This window comes from Hyposmocoma kahamanoa, unplaced genomic scaffold (assembly GCF_003589595.1).
Source record: "Hyposmocoma kahamanoa isolate Upper Pololo Valley unplaced genomic scaffold, ASM358959v1 100021, whole genome shotgun sequence".
Lineage (NCBI taxonomy): Eukaryota > Metazoa > Arthropoda > Insecta > Lepidoptera > Cosmopterigidae > Hyposmocoma > Hyposmocoma kahamanoa.
In genome coordinates this window covers 17204454-17229232 of record NW_020653200.1, presented here as the reverse complement: position 1 = coordinate 17229232, position 24779 = coordinate 17204454, and the positions used below count along the sequence as shown (strand labels likewise).

The 24779-nt window shown below is 35.0% G+C and overlaps 2 protein-coding genes across 2 annotated transcripts in view; one reads left to right on the top strand and one right to left on the bottom strand.

The window, feature by feature from the left end:
- Positions 1-2195: 2195 nt before the first annotated feature.
- LOC113226419 lies at positions 2196-6551 on the bottom strand. The gene is made up of 6 exons (XM_026459031.1): positions 6027-6551; positions 5599-5682; positions 5235-5312; positions 4911-4961; positions 4264-4586; positions 2196-2363 (listed from the first exon to the last, which is right to left on the bottom strand). Exons 2-6 carry the CDS (start codon positions 5675-5677, stop codon positions 2196-2198), a joined length of 699 nt encoding a protein of 232 aa, XP_026314816.1. The 5' UTR covers positions 5678-5682; positions 6027-6551.
- Positions 6552-10527: 3976 nt separating this feature from the next.
- LOC113226088 (gamma-soluble NSF attachment protein-like) overlaps positions 10528-24779 on the top strand; it is a 50851-nt gene continuing 36599 nt past the window's right edge. Inside the window, exon 1 of the mRNA XM_026458609.1 lies at positions 10528-10631. Coding sequence (XP_026314394.1) covers positions 10579-10631 — 53 coding nt within the window. The 5' untranslated portion in view covers positions 10528-10578. The remainder of the gene's footprint in view (positions 10632-24779) is intronic.

The following is a 24779-nucleotide window of genomic DNA, read 5'->3' as shown; positions in this document are numbered from 1 at the left end:
ACATATCCTATTGTCTAATGGATAAGAGTTAAAAATATAAATTTTAGATAAATAAAAATGAATGTTCCTTGTTATTTGAATGTTAATTGCTGACGGAGGCATAGGTATCTTCGAGAAATTGCAGCAAAAAAGTATATCATCTGGGATAAAGATACATAATTGTGCATGCTGGACACGAAAATGGTCATGTGCCAAATACTCCTCTGGTTTTTAGTATGAAATCAAAATCTGTGGACTATCACCATGACATGAACTCACAGAATTTTATTAAATGGCTTACCCAAAAACTTATACCCAAGTTGAATAAGTCTAGTGTAATAGTTATAGTTAATGCCAATTATCACACTGTTCGCAGGAACAAAGCCCCAACTACTGCCAATCTTAAACCTGAAATAAAAGAATGGCTCAGTTCAAACAACATTCACTTTGAAGAGTATTATACGAAAGCAGAACTTTTGTGCTTAGTAAATATGCACAATCCTGACCCTGTATATGAAGCTGATGAACTTCCCAGCATAAGTGGAAGGAAGTTCCACGTCTACCTCCATATCATTGCGAGTTAAACCCCATTGAGCTCATATGGAGTTTAGTTAAAAGAAAGGTGGCAAAGAAGAATGTCAACATTTCTGCAGCTGACACAGAAAACCTTATTAGTGAATGCTTTGCAAGCATAACGGCTGAGGACTGGAAAAAAACTATAGATTTAATGTTGTTCACATAGAAAATAAATACAAACAAAGGAACCATATAACAGAAAATGATATAGAAAGAATTATGATAAATGTAGGAGAAAGCGAAACAAGTGGTGCTGAAGAGTCGTTTCTGGATGAATTTATAAACGAATTTGTTTCTTCACACATTTCTTTTGTTTGTATACATAGTAGATGTCTCAAGGTTATTGTCACACATTGTGATGTCTCCATTTTATACAAAATTACAGGACATTCTATTTTCACTAAACATTCAGTGACATTATAATTACTCTAGTTAATTATCAGTTTAATCTGGGTAATTATCACTAAATATTACATTTTCAATACTGTAACTTTTAACCGTATTACAAGTAAACGATGTATACCGTGTACTGAAATTGTCTAAACCTCATTGATCCACAAAGTCACTGTATACATCTAGGGAAATATATAATGTTAATGAATGTCCCGTGATACTATGAAATGAAGACGCTTGACAAAAGTACGTGCAATTATCAAACCCATATAATGTGGTCTGTGCCCACATAAATCAAACTTTAGCTTGGCAAAAAGGAATATGGATTTAATGATGGCGCCTAGATCAAATATGTGGCAACCCGATATACTACGACGAAAAATGTTTAGATACTTGTTATTTTTATTTATTGTTAAAGGCTTTTAGCGCCCAGACACACGACCCGAAAACTTTCTTGGTAGCAACATCATTTAAATTTCTCGGAATAATACAACCGCACGTTGTCCACGCGGTCGCCAAGTGGACAAAAGCTAAGCCAGCCTCGTATGAAATTCTCCAAACTCTTCTCTTATTTCCAAAATGGGATGAACCCAAAATCATCTCACCTCTTTTTTTTCTTCTTTGCATTATTTGTATAAGTAATAATGCAATAACAACTTGTTTCTTTGTAGATAAACTTCGCATAATTTTAGTAACTGGACGAACCCAAGTCGGCAAGCAGTAATGTGATGAAGTTTTTGTTTCTTGAAAATTCTGAATTTAACATGTGAATTCTAAATAAATAAAGCGTATTTTGTTATAACAGTTCGGTTTCTAAACACGTGAACTCAAATAAACGCGCCCTTAGAGTTAATTTTCAATTACCATCAGACTCGATCCATCCACAGTAACAACATAATATTATATAGCAACATAATTATGATCCCTGACAGAATTATTTGTTTTTATAATTTAAATGACCTTTTTCCTTCTTACTAAGGGAGATTAAAGCAGATTTAATAATTATAATAAAATAAATAGGAGAAAAGGGAAAATGAACCATTTATTGTTTGTACAATTTATTCTAATAAAACAAAATAACAATTTAAATTTTTTTAATAAATACTAATTTTCGGAGAATATCGCGGTTTTTTAGATTCATTTTACTCCCGACGTTTCGAAGACTGATTCCTTCATGGTCACGGGGCGGAATGAGCTGTTGGTCGTCTTCGATGTCTAACATTCGCGTAAACTTATAAAATTTTAAATCAATCAGATTCCAAAACACTTTCATCGAGATATTCCACCCCAGAAAACTCTATTGTATCTTGGCTAGACGTTCCGGCAATAACAAACTCATCTGAATCACATGAATCTGAAGTGTTCTCGCTACTGCTCTCATCTCTGACGTTAATAACCAATTTTTCAATGTCGTCCTACATAGTCATACCCCTTTCATAATACTCTTTTTCAATTTTAATAACATGTTGGATGAATTTTTCCAATCTTCGGCAGTAATCGCTTGGAATGCTTGTTCAGCTGCCATCTGTCGGAATAAAAATATTATTGATTAAGAGTTCAACTTAATAACATTAAGAAAAACGAATTGTGAACTAGATCCCTACCTTTATGTCAATGGACCCTACATTGACAAAGGCAATTTTATGTTTTGCAATTCCCCATATCAATTCAATAGGTTTGAGGTCACAATGATATGGAGGCAGCCGTACCACAGTGTGACCATGATCCCCCAATATTTGGTCAATTTCATAAAGGCCTCTGGTTTGTGGCGTTTTACAAGCATTAACAATTCAGGTTTACGCATCATTTCATCAAATTGTATATTGTTTTGTAGCAACCACAGCTTTACATCAGCAACTTTTGTTGCACTGGTTGGGGCCTTATTGATGACTACCGAATGGTAAGGAGCATTGTCCATAACAATAATGAAAGGCTCTGTCAAATTGGGAATTAATTTCTCAGTAACCCATTTAGTGAAATTTGCTCTATTCATTTCAGAATGGTAATCTTCATTCTTGTTTGTGCCCCTGAAAATTAATAGTGCATTTAGAAGAAACCCCTTTTCACTCCTAGCATGCACAATAATATATCTTTTGCCTTTAGATATATTGTGTCACACATACTAACTTCAATTGATTGCCAACATTTTTTAAGCTTGTAAGATGAGTGTACGTAGCTTTCATACAAAAAATAATAATTTGTTTTTGGAGTTCTTGAGGCAAATTTCTATTATGCATTATAATTTTTAAATATTGTTCCCTCTTTGCTGCTATATTAGGCTTCTCCATTAGTGCCGATCTGTCTGTTTTACATTTTTTGTAAGAGAAACCCAGAGAATGTAATATCTTTCTTAGATGTTTACGGCTTCCATTAAATCCCAAATCTTCTTTAAGTACAGGTAATAAATTTCGTAGTGTAGGCACCTGAGAAAAAAAAAAAGGTTTTTATTTATTACATAATACTGTTTTTTTATTGAAGAAAGTGGCATTAATATAAAATATAATACATGCTTGTTTTTTTACCGTGTAGAAGAAATGAACCTTTTGTCTAATTGCGCAGAGGTCAAATTCATCGAGATCTTTCTTTGGTCGACCTTTCCTATGTTTACCAGGTGTAGAAAACACGCCATTATTTTTTTCACCTCCTTCAACAATTTTTCTTATGGTATTGACAGATTTACCTAAAATAAATACTTAACATACACAAATATACAAAAACACCAATTTATTTGAATTTTAAGTCTTGAAAGAATCAAAAATATTAAGTCAACTTATAAATGATACGTAAACATAACCTTAGTTACTATTTTGTCAACTAAACACAAAAACTCGTTAATTGTATATTATAAGTAGTGCAAAGTGCGTAATTCGACATGTAGAACGTAATAATAATTGAATAATTTGCATAACTACCTGTCATATCGGCTGTTCTCTGATAAACATTGTTAATTTCAGACAAAATTTGTCCCGCTTGAGATTCAGCCAAACATCGTAAAAAAACTTGGTATATCACTGTTCTACCACTACTACGAATCGTTTTGTTCATTTTAAATAACAAAACAAGCAACAACCGTACGAGAATTTACAGAACTTCGTATAAAATTGCTCAGCGCATACAGCAATAACACAAAAGCTACTGGTTATTTGACACCACAGACTACTTAGTGAACTACGTTCAGACTGCTCACTGTAGTACTTTTTTTTCAGTAGTAAGAATTATTTTTAATCTGTGATACTAATGTCGACTGACATTCCATTTTTTTTTAATAGGTAGACGATATTGTCTTGCAAAGGAGCAGAACGTATACATCCATACTTTAAAAAAAAAAAAGGTGGTTAGGGGTTCCAGTTCATTTATATAAAATAATACGATAAAATAAAATAAATAAAACAACTCAATATTTGTTATGTTGTTGTTGTTTTTTGCATAAGGATTCATTTTATTTGTTAATTTTTCGAACAACATTTTCTTATTAAACTGAAGGGCTCTCTTAGCTCTTCGATGAAAATCGGCCTGCTGTTTAGACTTTTTGTATTCTTTATAAATACTTTTGCATGTTGGTGACAAATCTTTTACTTTCGTGATTAAACGTCTTCTCATAGGTTTCGGATCCTTAGCAATTCTGACTGTATCCAAGCCTGGAAAACACAAAAGTGAATGATGAAGTCAAGTTCTATGGAATGTAAAACATTATAACAACATGCAGCTGCACACTTACATATTATGTTGTATGTTACAAGTTTGTTGAATGAGCAGTTGCAAAGAGAAAAACCAAACATTTATTTTCGACTATACATAAGGTTATTAGAAGAATATACTAGATTACATAATACAAAGAAAATTAATGTCTGAACTGGGAACAAACTCAGGACCTCTGCATATCCAGCATGGAGTAAATAAAGGTTCATTGCAAACATATTCATGTGGTAATAATACAACAATAATAATTCAAAATCACTTACCAGAGGCTTGAAATGCTTCATTCATCACTGGTTCAATGATTACAGGATTAACTGAAAAATAATTAGGTACTGTTGAGAAACAAGATGTTTCCATCATATAAAACAGATAGATGATGTTTATAAAATAGATCACAATAAACATACATAATTAACATCTACAATAAACGAGGTATTGTGGGAGAGATTGTAGCACCATTTGTCCACACTCACTGATGGTCTATAAGTACAAGTTGCTTCAGAATTGTGTAAAAAATGAAAAGTTGACACACCGTTAAAACCTTAACTATCCTTTATAACTTGAGTCCAACAAAAAAATTCCATTACCTAAGTCCTGTTTAGGCAGTGGAATTTGCGATGGGCCAGGCACATTCTGAGACTCACTGGAGCTAGAGGCAATTACTTCTGAAACGTGAGAAATTACACACTATAATTTTATGCAAGTCTCTCCTGTAGGTATTTTGGTATTCTGTGTGTTTATGAGTGAGAGTTAAATAAATGTGATAGGTGATAGTTGAAAATAATAACTTGTTATTTATTTGCAACAAGCATTATGTATACTATGTTATCGCATACTATAATATCGAACCAGTAAAGGGGCCAATATGTCAGAATATAAATTTACATGCAATAAATCCATTTCAACAGTTTTACTAGAAAATGTTACAGTAATACAAACTGCATTACTAACCTTTTAGTGGTTCCCTTTGAAAGTATGTGTGGTCAAAGTGTCTTTTACGCAAGTAACTATGCTCCAAATCAATATCCATGTTTTCTGTAAGTGCAAAATAAATAAAACAATTAATATTAATAACATTAAAAGTTATTCCTTCGAACTAGGACACATCCGGGTATAAACACTAACACATGCAGGTATAAACAAACAATTGAAAACTCAATACTATTTCTTTAGTTTTAAAATTAAGTAAGTACTTAAATTGTTATAAGTTATTAACACTGGATACACCAACGTCGGCAATTGCGAATTTGTTTCTTAGATGACGGTTATAGTTATTAATATTTTATTTCTACAAAGCAACTACGGGCTAAGCTCATATTAAAAGTCTGTTAGGACGTAGAGATTAGAAGGCTATAGTAAAGTCTGTACTTAAAACTTACCGGCATTGTCCTGTGATGGTATTCCAGAGGAAATCTCGTCTTCGGTAAACAAAGATGGATATGCACTGCCTATGAGACGTAATTTCGGCGTAATAAACCTCTTTTCAAAGTGTTTTTGACATACAAAAACGTTTGAAAGTTCTTCTGGTGATAACTTTTTCAGATTATCACGATTTAGTTACTTTAACCACTTCATGAGTCTTTTCTCAGTGCGAGGAAAATGATGTAAAATAGCGTCCTGTCGTGAACTTTTACATACACAGCACTCGTACATTTTGTATGAAGCAAAATACAAACACACAATACAGAATTAACGGAGAAGATAAGCACGTCACGTCTTCACTCGATCCGAACCTGTACAAACAAGCTACAAGCCACTACAAGGTGAAAACAACAAAACAATAACAAAGTGTAAAATACTACGATCACTACCCAAGATGGCGGAAAGGCTACCTACGCCTGCGGCAGCCAATCACAGCAAGGAAACAAAAATGACAAATGTCATTATTCATTAAAAAAGATGGCCGCTATTGCGAGCGGTTTTCTTTAAGTAGATTACCGGCCGTGTTTGACACCACTGACATTTTTAATAGTGTTGCCACAAATATCTTTTTTTAGTTTCAGTTTTCACCGCGTGATACTCTTTTTTGCCAAGCTGTACTAGTGAAATTATAATATTGCGGCTTTTACATTGTATCTGCGCCTACGAGAGTAGTTTAAATTTAAAGAAATATAAATTTCGTCGATAAGTACTTTCGATGATTCCGCATGTGTTTCTTGGCCGCGGTTTCATTTTGGCAAGAAAATATTACGTATATACATCGTATTAGGAATCATCCATTCATGTTCCATTTACATACTAAAAATCTGTCCAAGTATCAAATTATTTTTTTTTTCACAGATCAATCAGGGTTGCAACACGCAGAGTTTTTGAATTTGCTGCTATTTCTTACTCTCAACTTTCGTTTGTCAGATTTATAATTGTTTATGTACATTTTTGGACCTCGAGTCCGTCTCAGAGTTAAATTTCGGTGTAATTACATTGAATTATTTTATATAATATTATTGCATTGGTAGTAGTGTGTTGCAGAAGTGATCTTCACGAAAGCAAATAAGCATTACTACAGATTTACCTTTTTTTCTGTATTGTTTTGGCTGACTCCCTTTAGCCAATGCCCCATAAATAGGGACTAGGGATGCACGATTTATGGCATTGAATCGATTTTTTCGATTCTAGTGGATCATATGCCTCTGACTCGATCCACAGATCCGATCATATTGCTTTTGATCTACATAGGGCGCACTATAAGTTTCCGGAACTAGCCACTTACATAAACAATACTTAAAAAGTAATTACAACATTAGAAAATTGAATTCTTTGGCTGTAAAATATATATGTTTCATCTGACTATCACTTGTTTTTTACATTGTGGCGTCATTTTAGAAATTGGTTGTCTACATCACCATGGATTTAACTCGTGAAAATTTTCGTACTATGATTTTCTACGACTTTAAATGTAATGCAACAGCTCAGCGGAGCTTCGCACGGCTTCAACTACTTTTGGCGATGAAGCACCATGCAAGACGACTATTTATAGCTAGTTTGCAGAATTCAAACGCGGTCGTGTGAATCTCAGTGACGAATTTCGTGATGGTCGCCCGTTTATTGCTGTGAACAACAAAAACATCGATGCTGTGCGCCGTATGATCAAAACAGACAGGCATATGACATACCATGAGATTCGGGCATCTTTGGGTATAAGCATGAGACAAATACAATCAATGCTACACAAACATTTGGGTGTGAAAAACCTGTGTTTTCGGTGGCTCCCACACAATGTGACTGAGTGCAATGTCATTCTTACCAGATTCAACGAAGGGACGTCAAATTTGATGGGAAACCGAAACGTGGATTTATAGTTACGATCCCAAAACAAATCAGCAATCGAGGGTCTTTTAAGATGAGTCGAAACTAACCAAAGCGGCGCACGTGTAAAGTGCCTCTGCCTAACACTCTTCTCGTCACATGACATTCTTCCTTTCGCATGACATGTTCATACCACGCTAACCTATTACTCCTCATCTTTTCCGTCACGGCGCCACTTTCAAACTTCTCCTGATATATTCATTTCTTATTTTATTCTTCTTGTCACTTCACACATCCATCTCAACATTTCCGCTGCATGCACAGTTTGTTCATCCTCCCTTTTCATTCATAATAATAATAGTAATGATTTATTTACTTCAGACAACATTTAAGGTCCAGTTTAATGTTAGTAGAGTTTATCCTAGATTAATACTTAATAACTAACAATGAAATTGGCCTCTGTGTGGGTGTATACATCATCGGGCAAAAAGGTCTATTAGCTGTCGCTTTCAGGATGCCGTTTCAGCTCCCGCGCATTCTGTTCAACACCGAGGCAGTTTTCTTTCGCCAGACTGCATCAAAGCCGTCCACGCGTGTATCTGCGAACATGCTCGAAGCGCTGCAAAAGCGCGGGAGCTGCAATAGTGCCCTGAATGCATTATTAAGTTGGACTCGCAGAGCATTGTACGATTTTTGGGTATATTTGAACAGTGTTACAACAGTGTTGAACAGTATTTGTACAGTGATGTACAAAATGCCTTAAACAATGTTATCTTCACTGTATCCGTACATCTAGCAAACCTTCGAACCAACATGTTCGCCGGAACTGACAATGCCCTGCGCTTCCTTTCCATATCTGCATCATCCCTAAGATCCTTGGTCACCAAATGCCCAAGGTATTTAAATTGAAATACTCTTTTAAGAGTAACACCGTTGAGTAATGCGGGTGGTACAAAAGTAGGGCACTTGTTTCCCGCCTAAAGACCATGTACACTGTCTATTTAACATTGTAAGCTAGACCATGTGACTCCGCGTAGGACTCACATATATTAAGTAGCGTTCTCATTGCGCTAACTGAAGGTGCCAGCAGCACCATATCGTCCGCGTAACTGAAAATATTGACACATACGTCGTCAATAAAACAACCAAGATGCTTGCCGCCAGGTGCCTCAATCAGCGTATTCATATATAAATTGAATAGAAGGGGTGAGCTCAAGCCACATGTCTCACCTCGCATTCCATCCTCCATGGATCCGAGAACTCACCCGCCCACCGCACACGGCTTTCCTGATTGAAGTACCAGAATCTAAAGAGAGATACCAACTCCGGTGGCAGCCCAGTATCATTTAGTTTCCGCCATATGATGTCATACGAAACCAAATCAAATGCCTTGGAGAGATCTAAAAAACAGGCATAGACGGGAGTTTGTCTATCAGTGTAATACCTGACAGTGCGCTTCATGCTGAAAATAGTAATTTCTGTTGACAGCCCGGGCCGAAATCCGAACTGAGCATCCTGTAACTTTACATGCCGGCTTAAATAAGTATCTTAGTTATATAAGTAATAGTTCAGTACACTATCAAGCACTTTTGCTACTATCGTAGCTGACGAAATAGGTCTATAATTGGACCTGTCTCATACATCCCCAGTCTTGCTTTTGACAATCGGCACGGATAACAGCTGATTACTCGTTGGAGTTGTGCATGCCGCAAGTGATCTACGCTAAGCCCGTCATGACCTGACGACTTACCACCACGCATTTTACATATGGCACACTTTATGTTTTTGGTGAAAAATGTTGTTGAAATGTTCAGCTTTCGATTCCTAAGGTCGTCAAACTTCCGATTGGGATGCCCAAGAGACGGCTGGACGGCAAAGTGACTTTTAAAAATATTTGCAATATTGACAGGATTGCATACCCCATCGACACTCACGGGAATACTAGACTCAGCCTTCAATTTATCATTACCCAACATCCATACAGATCCATACAGTACGACAGGTCAGGTAAGGAGCGAATGCCTTTCGCAAATAGTGCCTGCGACCTGTCTCCTTTTCATCCATCCTCACTTATCATGTTCTTAACGTCCTGGTCTATTTCGCCGTTGTTCTGTATTAACGAACTGAGGTACCAAAAATCGAAGCAGACTGGTAGGGATACATCATATAAGGCAATGTTGGTAAAACCGGAGGCACCGCCAAAGTCGAAGAAAAGCTATTCGGTCAAAATATCGTATATTTATAATATTTAAATGTTGCCAAACTGCTTTTCTTGCAGACCAATATATATGTATAATAGGATTAACCTGACTATTCAATCGAGGTTCACAATGATTATTTCGTTCAAATCGTCGTCTAGATCGTATTCATATCATATATATGAATACGATCTAGACGATTTGATTCACCTTAATGTTGCATCGATTTGCTTACGCTTCGAATCGCATTGCACAGAATCGATACAAAAAATCGCTAGATCGTACACTCTCGAATCGATCTTCAAAAATCGAATTTTATCATGCATCCCTAATATTTACCTGTCTAAAAAAAATGAATGGTTAGACTTGTCGTCGATTTTATTGATTTTGACTTAGAATCTTTATTAGTCTGGCTAAAGATTTCAGGTTGGCAGGTACGCCAGAGAAATCCCGCGTGTGATAATTCAAGTTGTAAGTGTTCGTAAAGATGAGCAGCAAGGTACAAGAAGCACAGGAGCACGTTCGTGCGGCCGAAAAATAGTAAGTAAAAAGTAGTTTATAGAATTTTTATGGCATTAAACTTACTAAGTTTCTACTTTTATTAAACTTTTTCGGATGCTGTAAATTAGGTATTAAATTTGCGTTTGCGATGTGCTAATTGATGTAGCCTAGCGATTGTTAATATTTATTGGCGTCTATAGGTTAGGTCTGTCTCATAGCCAAGGGAAAATAAGGATATAGGTAGTGTCCTATAATATCAATAATGGACCATGAAATTAAGTTTAGACAAAGAGTGGTAAATTATTTTAGATTTTTATTACTTTTATGAGTGTACATTGCTCTGCGAACAGTTTTTATTTTCAAAATTTCAAAATTCATTCATTTGTAGTCATAGTGCACAAAAACCTAAAATAAGATAAAAATAATTAACTTTTAAGAAAAACAAACATTCCTTAGGTACTACATGGGATAGATGTTTTTTTGCATTTTTTTTGGAACAGTCTTAAGCTGTGCTATAAGCCATTTCAGTATGATACATTCATTACCGGACACCCTGTATAGATATGAAACATAGCAAAGAAGTGCAGAGGGCAGTTTTCTAAACGTAAATTGCTTAAAATACTGAAATGCAAATTATAATTATAATGTGCTAACTAATAACTACATATTATTTAATTTATTGGCAATGTATTTTCAAACATATTGTTTTGCAACACTGTAATGAACTACAGAGTACCGAAATTAAGCAGCTTGCTATAAATTATGTTTATTTATAAGTTTATTGTCCACCTATTTGTAGAAAATAGAAAAGATTTTTTTGGAGCTCCTTTGAGCACAAAAGATTTAGGGGTAGATTCAAAACCTTGCAATAACTAAGTTGTTGACCGATTCGATTTTATATTGTACTGTGTCTTTTCATTTTTATTCACAACACCTGAATCGAACGTCAAACTGTCATATTCAAAGCCAAACCGAAATGTCGTCACACCTGTACGATTACCTGAACTTCTTGACCTGCAAAGGCTACAAACGTTATTCAGAATACAGTTATCAAATGAAAGTTACCGAATGTCCTATTGTTTACAAAGCAAGAATGTAATATGGAAATTTCTTATTATTTTCAATAAAGTCTGGATTTTCTTCTATTTTCTACAGTATTCTTTGCACAGAAACTTTAACTTAGTAACAGTATATGTGGCAACACTCAACAATATTTTACATGTTTTCAATGGCATTGACCTACCAACAAATAGATGTAGAGTCTAATACAAAAACCACGAAAAAATGTGCAGAGTTAACCTAAACAAACATAGTGACAAGTAATGGAATATAAAAAAAAACTAAAACATTTAATTTAAATGTTGTTTTGACATTGTCTGATTGTCTAAAAATGACAATAGCTACTGGATGTGTCTTGATGTCTAATTATTTTAATTTTTCAATTTTATAAAGCATATAATGCATTTACTGTCATACAAATGTGTAAATAATGTTTGTGAAAAAACCAAGAGGTAAATTATTGTCTAAACTGTCTGAGTGCCTGAATGTGCCTACATTAATAATATGTTGTTCTCAATGTAGGGAATTCCATTACAACAAATACTGCACCCACAAAATTAACTACGGTTATAATTCAGAATAAATAAACAAATACTTACGTACATAATACTAAATACGTAAATGTGTTCCAACTTAGCTTTTTTTGACCGGCTCAAGCCGAGATCACGTCTATAAGCGGGGTGATTCCCTTAAGGTTTCTGTATTTATAAATACAGAAACTGAAATTCATATTATAAAAAAAGAAGAATATAGAAACAAAAATAACATTTAAAAAATTATTATGTAAAGATATGCTACATAGAATAAAGATATAATATGCACCATCTTTTACACATGAGCATGACCTATGATATTTGTGTACATATAGTATGAACAAATAATTTTTACTATGTTCCTCGTGGAAGGTGTTTAGTTTCCTTGTAGTTCAGTGCATGTACTTTTCTAGGCTCTGGTTTAGGTTTGTTATAAATGGCTAGTATTTTGTTTCCTGTATTGTACATACTGCCGTCAATTCTACGTTACGTAACATATAATTTTGGCGCGTCATGGAAAGTACGTGTTTTGGAATAAAGACAATAATGTGTGTGCTGACCCAATATTGAAAAAATATCACACAACTGTCTTAGCAAGACTTGAAATTCGTATCATGACAAAGTTGAAAGTTAATTGCGTGGCAAGATGATGAACACAAAGTAACAAAGAGAGATGGTGAGTTTTACTTTTTAAAAGTTCGCATTGCCATACTTATAGTAATACCATGGCATTCAAGAAGTATTTATAAACCCATTGTGTTCGAAAAGAAAAACTTTGTTTTCTTTAATTAATTTTATTATTCATTATAAAGGATTTTTCAACAAGAACTTTGTTTTGTAAACCAAAAAAAAAAAAAAATTTGGATGACAAGATTAAAATTTTTTATTGTATTAAAAAAGTAAAGTTTGGCAATTATTAATGAAAAAAGATATCTGATAAATGTCCACCATGACCACCGTTACAGATGTCGATTCTTTCATGAAAGTTTTTAATCACTTTTTGACAAAATGATGGGTCTATTTCGTTAATCACTTCACGAATTTTGAGTTTTAAGTGAGTTTTCGGGGGTAGGTTGGGGGTTAAGTTAGGGTTGGGTCAGGGGATGGGTTAGGGGGTCAGTTAAATGGGTGGGTTAGGGGGTCGGTTAGGGGGCCGGCTAGGGGGTCGGTTAAGTGGTGGGTTGGGTGGGTTAAGTTGGTAGGTCGGGTGGGTTAAGTCGGTGTGTCGGGTGGGTTAAGTTAGTGGGTCGGGTGGGTTAGGGTGTGGGTCAGGTGTGGGTTGGGGATGGGTTAGGGGTGAGGGGTTAGGTCACTCACCCGATCACCCACACCCTGACCCACCGCCCAGCCCACCCGCTTACCCACCCCCTAACCTACCCCCTAAAAAAATGATGATGATGATTTCAATTGAATTTATTTTTTAATCTGATTGAAATTTAATTGATTGACGCCCAACACTGGACTTAGGTATTTCACATAAAGGAAAGGGGCTGCCTTATCTACGGAATAATCGTACCTACCTAATCCAAAAATGTCCAACACAAATGGCGGATTCATTGTTGTACCATAATCATAAATAAGGCAATATCGAAATGCAAATGTATGGCTTGAATGTTGAGACTGTTTTTTATGTTTGCAAATTTGTATAGTTTACTGTAATCAAAGTATGATTAATACTAGGCTATTATTACTAGGCAAGTAATGAGCCATTTTAATCAAAATTAAATACAAAGTTATTTGCCAATAAATGTAACGATGGAATTCCATTATCATGTAATCTATTTACATTCAAAGTTCTATTAAAATTTTACTTCAAAATGGAGCGAACAAACTAAGATAGTATTTGATCCAATGTTTATGTTCGGCAGTCCTATAATTTCTAACAATTCTTTCTTTCTTTTTTCATTTGTAGGTGAATTTAAAAAATAATAATAATGAAATAATAATCACCTCGTAGTGAATTGTTTTAATAACAGAGTATCGATAATATGTCTGCTTACTAGAACAACACTATCTCAAAATAATCGTTATCATAATCATCAAAATATACTAACAAACAGGCAATCTAAAGTAACGAAAGCAAAATTCGGTAAGACTTATGAATAAACTACTTAAATGAGTCTAATTACATGAGATATTTGGGCTATTGTATGTTTATAGGCAGAAAAATAACACATGCTGGTGTAGTGTAACATTCGGTTGATTTCCGATTTTCTACTGCCGCATCCCTTAATGCTTTAGCGACGCATTTTTATCAATACTAAATTGTTCTCACTGTCAATATTTATGTCCATTTCATTGCAATTCATGCGAATAATTCACTAAAACATTTGGCCAAACATTGGTTTATACATTTGATGTACTTCCCTTTGACAATCGGAAATGGTTATCAAAGGGTACTACGAAAATGGCAAAATGAGGACTGTTGGCATCATTGACTTACAATAAGTCAATGGTTGGCATTTAAGATGACGTTACGTATTTTCAACTCCCGTGTTTGACATAAATCAATGTAGTGCCATCTCTTTTGGTTTACGACGGCGCGCAGTAGTTAAACAAAGACAATAAAATGTTTATGTTTTCACCGTCTAAATGATTCATGTACAACATGTCCTTTGGTTTACATAGTCTAAGCATGAAATAGACTAAGCTCTATCAAAATTTGGGAGAGGACACTGGCTAATGTCACACAGATTATACCTAGGTCAGGAGTCAGGGACTTCATTATTATGTTGTAAACTATTTTGTGAAATAAACATTATAGCACGCATTCGACAGGCAATTCAACTTACGGAACTTAATCAGGATTGCTAGTCTAGTCCCTGTGCTGCTTCATCGCTGCGAGCAGCAATTGGTTTATTGTTATCACCACTAATTACGACTCGAAGCAAAACCTACAGATTTAAAGAACTATAGGATTTTCTGGCTGGAACACGTTTACACAAGAGCGAGAGCGGGCGACATTGTTTTAGGAAGCGTTATTTACGCAAAATGTACTGTCTTTTTTACACTTTAATCGAGGTTGGAAATAAGCTCAGCTCAACCGTAATCGGAGCATATAATTTAATGTATCCAAGTACAAACCAATTAATATAACACTTGCAATGAATGAATTGCATAGTCTAATCTAAAGTATGAAAAATAATATGCAGTGGTAATATTTGTTGCTTTTGACCAGGTTTCTCCTCCGTTTCCAAGACTCCTTTCCTCATTTCAATTTTATATACGGTCTTTCTTTCTTTGTTGTTAACTCAAGTCCACCTAACACTGTTTTTGTAGAAAGAGATAGGCTACGAGCTACACAAATTTTGTGCACTATTATGAACTCTATTAACAAGTAAAATCTCTTAGTTGGGTGCATAAAATCAATAAATCCTCAAAGCGCATGTGCGTCATGTCGTGTTGTCGATTGGTGAATGTTTCACGGGTGTGGCCGATAGTGCCAGTCGCAGTTTGAATTGTAACCGCATCTGGAGCATCCCGCGCCGCACTTGTTGCTCACAGAGTTGTTAAATTGAAGTTACTAGCGTTAGCGTGTCTCTGCAGAAATGACGTTATTACAATATTGTTTGATTGTCTATATCATATTTTGCGTTTACGATTTGTTACTACTTGGGTTTTACCCGGGTGCTTTAAATACCACGGTGAGAACAAAGTTTCGTGTCAGGATCCTGATAGAATGCAACGAACAAAGGTTTGTTTTCTGTCCGTAATTAAAACTTTAGCTTCGAAGTTCGCTGTCCGTTTTGTTTTGCTTTGCCAATATTAAAGTTAATTGTTTTTACTTCTTCCAGAATTTCATTACATAATCGGTCTTCCGTTAACTTCATGCTGTTGTTTTTTTATGTAGTAGTAGTAATGGTTTTTTAACTATGTTGTAATTTAACTGTTTATTTATTGTTAATAAAAACTAATGGATAGCCATTAATGTAATTACCACTTCTTGACTTTAAAGTATACTTATGTACTATTGTTTCTAGGATGATGACGTTGTTGGCTTATTTCAAATATAAAATAAAAAAGTAAAGCACCAGTTTTTTTTTCTGAATTTAAAATCATTAGCGTAAGTGTAAGCGCTCAGTTATACGACGTGAAAGTCTTCGCGCGGCCACCGCGCGGTAACCGCGCACTTACCACACTTTCACGTACATTTATGGCGAGTCAGGCTCACGCGCGCGTCCGGGACTATTTTTTAAGTTAAAACGTAAAAATAAATATATAGCGCGAATTTAGTTAACAGTTCGGTCTTTGAGCACATGCACGCGATCGCTACGCGGCGGCTACACGAACTCCGCGCGGCAGCCCCGCGTCTCTAGGCCGATGAAATTCGTGTGAAATAAACATCCGTGTGCTACCGACGCAAACTGCATCCCTTAAAGAAATCCAAATCTCTGTTACAAAACTCCTCCGTCCCCGTATCGTGATATAACTGATATTTTGCTCCGGATATCTAGGTTTCCGCAACTTTTTAATCCAATTTAAATTTTGCAACTCCGTAAAAATCAATACAGTACTAAGGTAGAATCAGTAGGAAAACTTCTTTGTAAACCTGCGCCTCGTTAGTATTACACTTAGCTTCAGTTCACTGTAATTTCATTTGTTTTTCGAAACCTTAATAGTGCACAGAAAATCCGTACAAAGTACTAAAAAACCGACCTCAAAAGTACGTGGAATTACATCTATTTGCCAAGTTTTATTGACATCGGTTACGGGAAAGTGCGCAAACCCGGATTCAACCCCTAGTTTGCCACTATACGGAACTTGACACATGGGATAATAAAAATCGGTTCTCACTACTCAAAGTATATTAAGAGAAAAACGCCTTGAATTGGAGAATAGCAAAATCAACCAATAAAATAATTGCTCTCTATAATAAAGTGTAGGCGTTATTAATAAAAATGAATCTTCATGCGTGAACAGCCACCCTTGGAGGTGGATGATTTTCTTCAAAATTAAACGGGACCACTATGAAGGTACCCTCTTTCTAACAAAAAAATCGTCAAAATCGGTTCACAAATACCGGAGTTATCGCGTAACATACATACAAAAAAAATACAGTCGAATTGAGAACGTCCTCCTTTTTTGAAGTCGGGTAAAAAGGAATTCTATTAATAAGACAGAGCAATTTCTCAAAATATTTGTTAATTCTGAAAGAATATTTCGTCTGTTTAAAGGTAAAACCACATAAGTCACATTTCTACAAAAAGTCTATGTAGCTATGGTAAGAAAGTCACTATCTTTCTGCAGGTGAAACTCAATAACAAAAAAGCTATAAACTATAAGTCGTTTTATCTGCAGAGAGATGGTGATTTTCTTATAACAGGTACATAATTTGGAGATTTTTTGTGGATTTGTAGAATGTCATTTATATGGTTTTACCTTTAAGCAGACGATTTATTAAAAGTAATAAAATATTGTCATTACAAAAATACTGCTTATCGTTTTCGAATACAATTTTACTCTTAACTTTATTCTAATTTTTAGTCAAATACGTTCACTTCAAGATTTTATTTCATTTCTAATAAATTAATTGGACATTACTTACATCAAGAAATTTTTACCTCTTACATCAAATTTAAATAATCTTAAATTACTTCAAAATTTCTTGGGTGTATTTTAAGAAAATATATTCTTAGATGAAAAAAGAGAGTATTTTGCTATTTCTAATTTTGCTGTAGATTAATATTCTAAATTCTAGAATATATTTTTAAAGCAACACTTCGTTGCGTTTTCATAGTTATGTTGTCGTGATATGTCGCCGAAGGCGCACGCAGTAACGATTACTTTTTTTTGTCGTAAATATCTTAAACAGTCATTTTCCAAAGAAACAATACGTAGTATCTCTTTGTAGTTTGTTAGTGTGTTCTTTGTAGCCATAATTTAAAAAAATTGGTTTCAGCATGAAATCTAACTACACTTGTAACAAGAACAACTTTAACATGCAATTAGTTCCATCACGCCACTGCTAGATGGCATTAGTTGTACTCTGAAACCCCCTATCGTTTTGTTAACTTCAATAATTAGTTCTTCTTCTTCAATAATAAGTTTTGAATTGTTAATACCACCAACCCGCGCGGTAACACTCTCATAACGCTATCCGAATCCATGCATTGCGATATAATTGCACCCTTAGGGCGCGTTCAAATTAGCCGCTGGTAGCCGCGCTGCAGCCGCGCGGCAGTCGCGCTGCAACCGCGCGGCGGCCGTGCGTTTGTCACTTTTCATACAATTTCTAGAAGCGCTGCAACCGCGCGGCGGCCGCGCGACGATCGCGCTGGAGACACGCTCGGTTGCATCACGGTTAGTGAGGTGTACATGTAAATTTTTCAAATTAACTACGATGGACGAGAATCGAGTTGAACAATGTATAGATAATGCAGAACAACACCTTGCAATATGGGATATCAGTTCCGCCAGTTACTCTAACCGACTGGAAAAAAAGGCATGGGAAAATTTATGTCTAAAATTTATTGACAATTTTGAAACTAAAACTACAAATGAAAAAAACATAGCAGGTTGTGAGTAATTTTTAATATCTATACGTGAAGTGTGTGTCCCAAGAACTCTGACCCCTCTAACTACACACATCAAAAGTGTCTAGGGATCAAGTGAATATTTTTGAAATAAAAATTATTTAAGCAATATTTACCAAATCCAGTCTTCCAGGACGACTTCTTACTTTAATGCTTATGTTTTATTTAACCGCTTACCCCTATATTTAATTAAAATAAACTAAAATTGATGTTTTTGCAAATTGTGGGAAAAAACTCAAATTAACGGCGTCAATTAAATGACAAAAAAATGGCGAAAATAATGATTTTGCTCATTTTTATTGTAAAGATAAGAAAATTAATAATTTGTATTTCCACCATTAACACGAATCACACAATTACAGCGATTTGGCATGCTTAAGATGAGTTCATCAAAATCACTTTGAGGAATGGCCGCCCATGTGTTTTGTAACAAGTCAAAATATTGTTGTAGAGTATGTACGGTATGCATACTCGGCACAGCTCTTCTTTGAAGCATATCCCATGCGTGCTCAATTGGATTGAGGTCTGGCGATTGAGCAGGCCACGGCAGAACGTTTTTACGAGCTTCGGCAAGAATGCGTGTTACGACTCTAGCCGTGTGTGGACGTGCGTTGTCATGCATTAGTTGAAATGAATCACCCAACTGGCCTCGCAAAGGGATGATAACATCTGAAACAATCCTCTCTGCGTAAACTTGAGCATTGAGGTTACCCCTGATCCAAATGAGATCGGTTCTTCCGCCGATCCAAATACCGGCCCATATCATTATTGTTCCCCCACCATATGGATGAAATTCCTGACAATATCTCAAACGTTCATGACGTCCAGATGTTCTCCAAACTCGAGTACGTCTTGTATCCGGTCTCATACCGAAGCGGGATTCATCCGAAAAGCACACATTGTTATGTGTAATGAAACGACGGTGGTTGGATGCAGACTGATTTTATTTTATGAACTCTGATCGTACCTACAATTAACTACCTTCAACATTATATTCACATCATCCTCCTTAAAACAATAAAAAAAATAAAATTCATACATGCAATTGCTTATTTCTAAATTACACAATTATATAATTTAGAAATTAATTTTAAATTTAAAAATTATTCTATAACATTAAATAGACCATATTGTTAAGAAAGTATTCAAACATTCATTTCATTAGATATTATAAGGGTTTATATTTAATTTCCCTGTATTTGTAATTTGCATCAATGAATTACACTAATTACTAATCTCATTGACTTGAAGTAAATAATGTATGCTGTACTTATTTTTATAGAATAAACAATTAACTCAGGATATTGTTAATTAAACGCAAACGTTTCAAATTACTAACATGAATTAAATACATTGACAACATAACACCTTTGTTCTTTAAAACTTATAAGCATTTTAACAATTATGTAACTTAAGGGAAAACAATATTACATTAATGGGTATATCCCCATCTATCCGGCGGCCTCACAAGCCTACCAGAACGAGTAACATAAGAATTTTGTTCAATATTAGTGTTAACATTTTTATCAGATAACATTATATCATCTTGATCAAAATTGTAGTCAGGCGTGTCCTGTCTTTGTGGCGAGTCTATAATGATGTGTCTACGATTTCTGATGATTGTAACTCCCGTCGTTAATTGTACTTCATAGGAACGATTTCTTAATACACGAGTAACGGTTCCAGCTAACCAACGCCTCTTACAAATATTATTCATTTGCAAAATTTTTACTTTTTGTCCCACATGCAAGGAACACAAGTCCTTTGCGTTGCGGTCATAGTACATTTTTTGCTTTATTTGACGATTTACAATTTTGTTACGGATACATTTTTGTATTTTAGGTTTCAAATGAGCTAATGATATAGGTATAATGCTACGTAACTTTCTACTTTGTAACAATTCTGCGGGAGATGGAATGTCGTCTGCCAAAGGAGTATTTAAATATTCCAATAAAGCAAGTCGATAATCTGTCCTATTTTCACTCGACTTTCGCATGATATTTTTTACCATTTGCACTGTACGCTCAACCTGCCCATTCGATTGTGGGTAGTGGGGAGAGGAAGTAATATGAGTAAAATTCCATTCAGATGAAAATTGTCTAAAATTATGTGATGAAAATTGAGGTCCGCAGTCTGACATAACAACACAAGGAATTCCTTGGCGACTAAAAATGTCTTTCATGCACCCAATTATGTAATCGGAGCTAGTTATTTGTAATTCGACTACTTCAAAAAACTTCCTATAATAGTCAATTAATATAAGATAATTTTTATGTTTAAAATGAAATAGGTCTGTCCCTACTTTAGCCCATGGCCTATCTGGAATGTCATGCGGCTGTAATGTTTCTTTCTGACATTTTTTTCTGTGCGATAAGCATATATCACAATTGTGAATCATGTTTTGTAAATCGTTATTTAGCCCGGGCCAAAAAACAGATTCTCTCGCCCTTAGTTTACATTTTTCTAAACCCATATGTCCTATATGAAGTTTATTTAAAATTTCTTTTCTTAATATTTTAGGAATAACTATTCTTTGATCCTTCCAAACAATACCAAAAGTTTCTGTTAAATTTTCCTTGTAATTCCAATACGGTTTAACCTCATTTATAATTTTATTTTTGTCTGAGGGCCACCCATTCATAATATATTGTTTAAGCGATTTTAACTCATCATCTTTTTCTGTATATTTTTGTATTCTTATAAGTTGCACATCATCAAATTGGTGCGATGCTTGTGCCATCATATCGCGCGTCACCTCACACACCTCGTCGTACACTGAGCTGAACGAGTGCTCGGCAGCGTGACTCAGCGCGCTTGTGGTAGAAACGTCAGCCTCATGAGCTCGCGACAAAGTGTCTGCGATGTACATATATTTACCTGGTTTATAAACAAGTTTAAAAGTATAGCGCTGCAACCGTAACAACATTCTTTGCAAACGTGCGGGTGAATCTACAATCGGTTTTTTCATTATACTTATTAATGGCTTATGATCGGTTTCAATCACTACGTCTGATCTACCATATATATAAACATAAAATTTTTCACAAGCAAACAACACCGCATAAAGCTCTTTTTCGATTTGAGCGTATTTTTGTTCAGCGCTATTTAATGTTTTTGAAGCGTAACAAACTGGTAGGTTGTCTTGCAATAAACATGCACCGAGACCGGTTTTACTGGCATCTACCGACATTACAATTGATTTTCTCATATCAAAATATTGCAGTACAGGACGGCTTGACAGAAGCTTTTTTATTTCCGAAAAGCATTTGTCCTGCCTGTCATACCATTGCACGGTGATTCACGCTCCATACTAAGGCGGTCATAAATACGTAACTCCGAAATTATTATTATTTTTTTATTTTATTACGTTAAAATATGATTAGGTAAACGTAAATTAATAAAATTATACATTGAAAAAAATATTTGACAATATTTAGGTGTAAAAATGTCTCGCAGTAATTTTGTTTTTAGACGATGTATCTAAAACATTTTATACTGCGACTTTTAATGGTAAAACTGTGTAAATAATGATTATTTGTATTAACAATAACCACAAATGAATAAATTAAAACAATAAAAATACATAAAAAAGTTCATTTTACAAAATACAAACAAAACACAAATTATACCAAAATACATTAAATCTCAACAATATTAACTTTAAATACATAACAAGTCTAATACAGCTTTTGACAGTACACCTTTTTTTTTAACAGGTAACTTTCGTAGACCTGTTATGAAGGGATCTGAATGAAGAAGCAGCCTATTTACTAAATCTGTGTTGGTCACAATGCGACTCATTTTACGCGTATGATTTTTTCTAAAAGACTTGATGTATTTGTTAGTCGCTTCAGCTGCTTCTTCAGACAACTCTCCGATTGACAACAAACCGTAATCTATAACATTAGCACCATGAATTAGAACTTTGTGAACGGAAGCAGGCATGTTATACCACGGATACTCGGCAACTAACTGCCGAGCCGTCTCTAAAGCGAACTCTTCGAAGTTCGTCTTATTAATATTATATCCCGAATTTAAACATTGAAGGATGATCCAGCAACGATCTAGGAGATCCTTCTTGATCCCAGTAATTTCAGCGGAAATTTCTGAATTCGAGAAAAACCGCCTGGCTGTATTACCATCGTTTGATGTTCCGCTTCCGCCACTTTTAGGCTTATCCACTATAAGCCCTAATCTTTCTCTAAATTGAGTCTGAACATATGATTTTTTTGCAGCAATAAGCATTTTGTCATTAGCGGACCTAGCTTGCCATTTCCTAACATCTAACTTGTACGCGACATGAACAAAATATTCAAAAAAACGTATTAACGCGTGAAGAGGTGATAAACCAAATTCATATTTACTCTCATCGACTTCCTTATTTAAACATTCGTCAATTTTGTTCATTTCACTGGGCAAGGCGTTACAAATAAAACATTTTGATGAAGAAACACCACTAAGTGCATTACACACTTTACCATCTACCAAAGTAAGTTGCAAACAATGAGTAATGCGATATTCGCGATCTTCTTACTTGAAAACAGTAGGCTGCAAGTTCCTTATTTTATCTTTAAAATGAGCTTCTTCCTCAACTGACACTGCAGTCGATTCCTTCAAATATCGGAGGCGTATAGGACGACAGTATCGAGTTGATGAAGGACGAGGATTTTTCCACAAAACTACTGAATTTTCTTTGTTATCTGTTGTCAAAACAAGCTGAAGTGGCACATACGAAGTAACAAACAGGCTACTGTCTTCAAGAATGGAGTCAGAAAAACACTGTTTATTTTCTGAATGCCCTATACTGCCATCGAAACCCCATTTCCCTATCAAAGATATCTTATCTAGAGACTCATTAGGTACACTATTCAAAACATCTTTTTGAGACTTGAGAATCCGATTGGCAGTATGATCTAATAAACTTTGAAGTTCGACTTCGGCGGATGATTCTGTAACAGTAATATCTGAAGGATAACAGTGTTTTTTAGATTCCACGACACTTTGGTAAGATGGGAAAATGGTTTTTGAAAACTTATTGTCTATAAATTTCTTTACTAATATATATTGATGTCGAGTTAACTGAGCTTCAACAATGAGCGATAAAACTTCGCTAGAATCGATATCAGGACAAGACAAGCTATCGGACGCATTGAGCAATGACTGTACAAGAGAAGGGTCTTGGTTAGACAAACTAGCCAATCTTCTCCTTTTTGTACGTTTACTGGTGTCGTCAAAGTTAATTCTCGGACGGCCATGCGATGAAGAAGTTGATGGTTTAACTTCGTCAAAGCTCTGAGATACACGTAACTCAGTTCGCTGTACATCAATATTTTCAACGACATGCAGCCAATCTGAATATTTTTCTAAGAATTTAGATCTAGTACGATTCGACTTTGCCCAGTAGTGGGAAATTCGTTTACAAATATTCTTAATTTTAAGGCTTAAAGTCTCTAAATCAATATTTTCGATGTCGTCAGAAAGGGATGATGTTTCGGTCAAAGTGCTCAGGACGTGTTGCATTTTTTCATTTGGATTACCCACTTTAGAGTGCCAAATATCAAAAATTGTCATCCTCGATACAGAACATTTGAAAAATGTACCTAAAACAATATGAAAGCTGAACTTAAAAAAAAATTAAAAATTCAATACTATGGACATGCATACTTTGACACCCCTTTAAGCCAAGAAGAGGCAGCAAGATGCAAATGAAACTTATAGCTCTTAATAAGGACATACTCCTTATTCAAAAACCATATACCTCAGGTGCAGCTCAGCGCAGCCAAAAGTTGTAGGTCTAAAGGAAATTAAGTTATGCCAAAAATTTTCACCAAAAAACTGCCTTCAATAAAAAAATTATATAAAATAAAATATGCATAAAAAAAATTAAAAAAAATTGATAATAAAAGTACATACCATGCTCTTGGATCTCCATGCTTTCACAACACGTAAACACTTGATTTGGAATAGTGACACTCAAAAACAAAGTGATTAAGTTTCGATGACTCACACGTGGTGATAATTAGTCTCGCGATGCGCTCACTTCCGATGCACAAAAGTGAATG

What these genes read in the sequence shown, in the direction of transcription:
- LOC113226419 (XM_026459031.1), bottom strand. Translation starts at nt 5,677, where the DNA reads ATGGATATTGATTTGGAGCATAGTTACTTGCGTAAAAGACACTTTGAC. An exon ending in TCAAAGGGAACCACTAAAAG is followed by an intron (nt 5,313 to 5,598) that starts GTTAGTAATGCA and finishes CTCACGTTTCAG; the next exon opens with AAGTAATTGCCTCTAGCTCC. An exon ending in ACTGCCTAAACAGGACTTAG is followed by an intron (nt 4,962 to 5,234) that starts GTAATGGAATTT and finishes ATTATTTTTCAG; the next exon opens with TTAATCCTGTAATCATTGAA.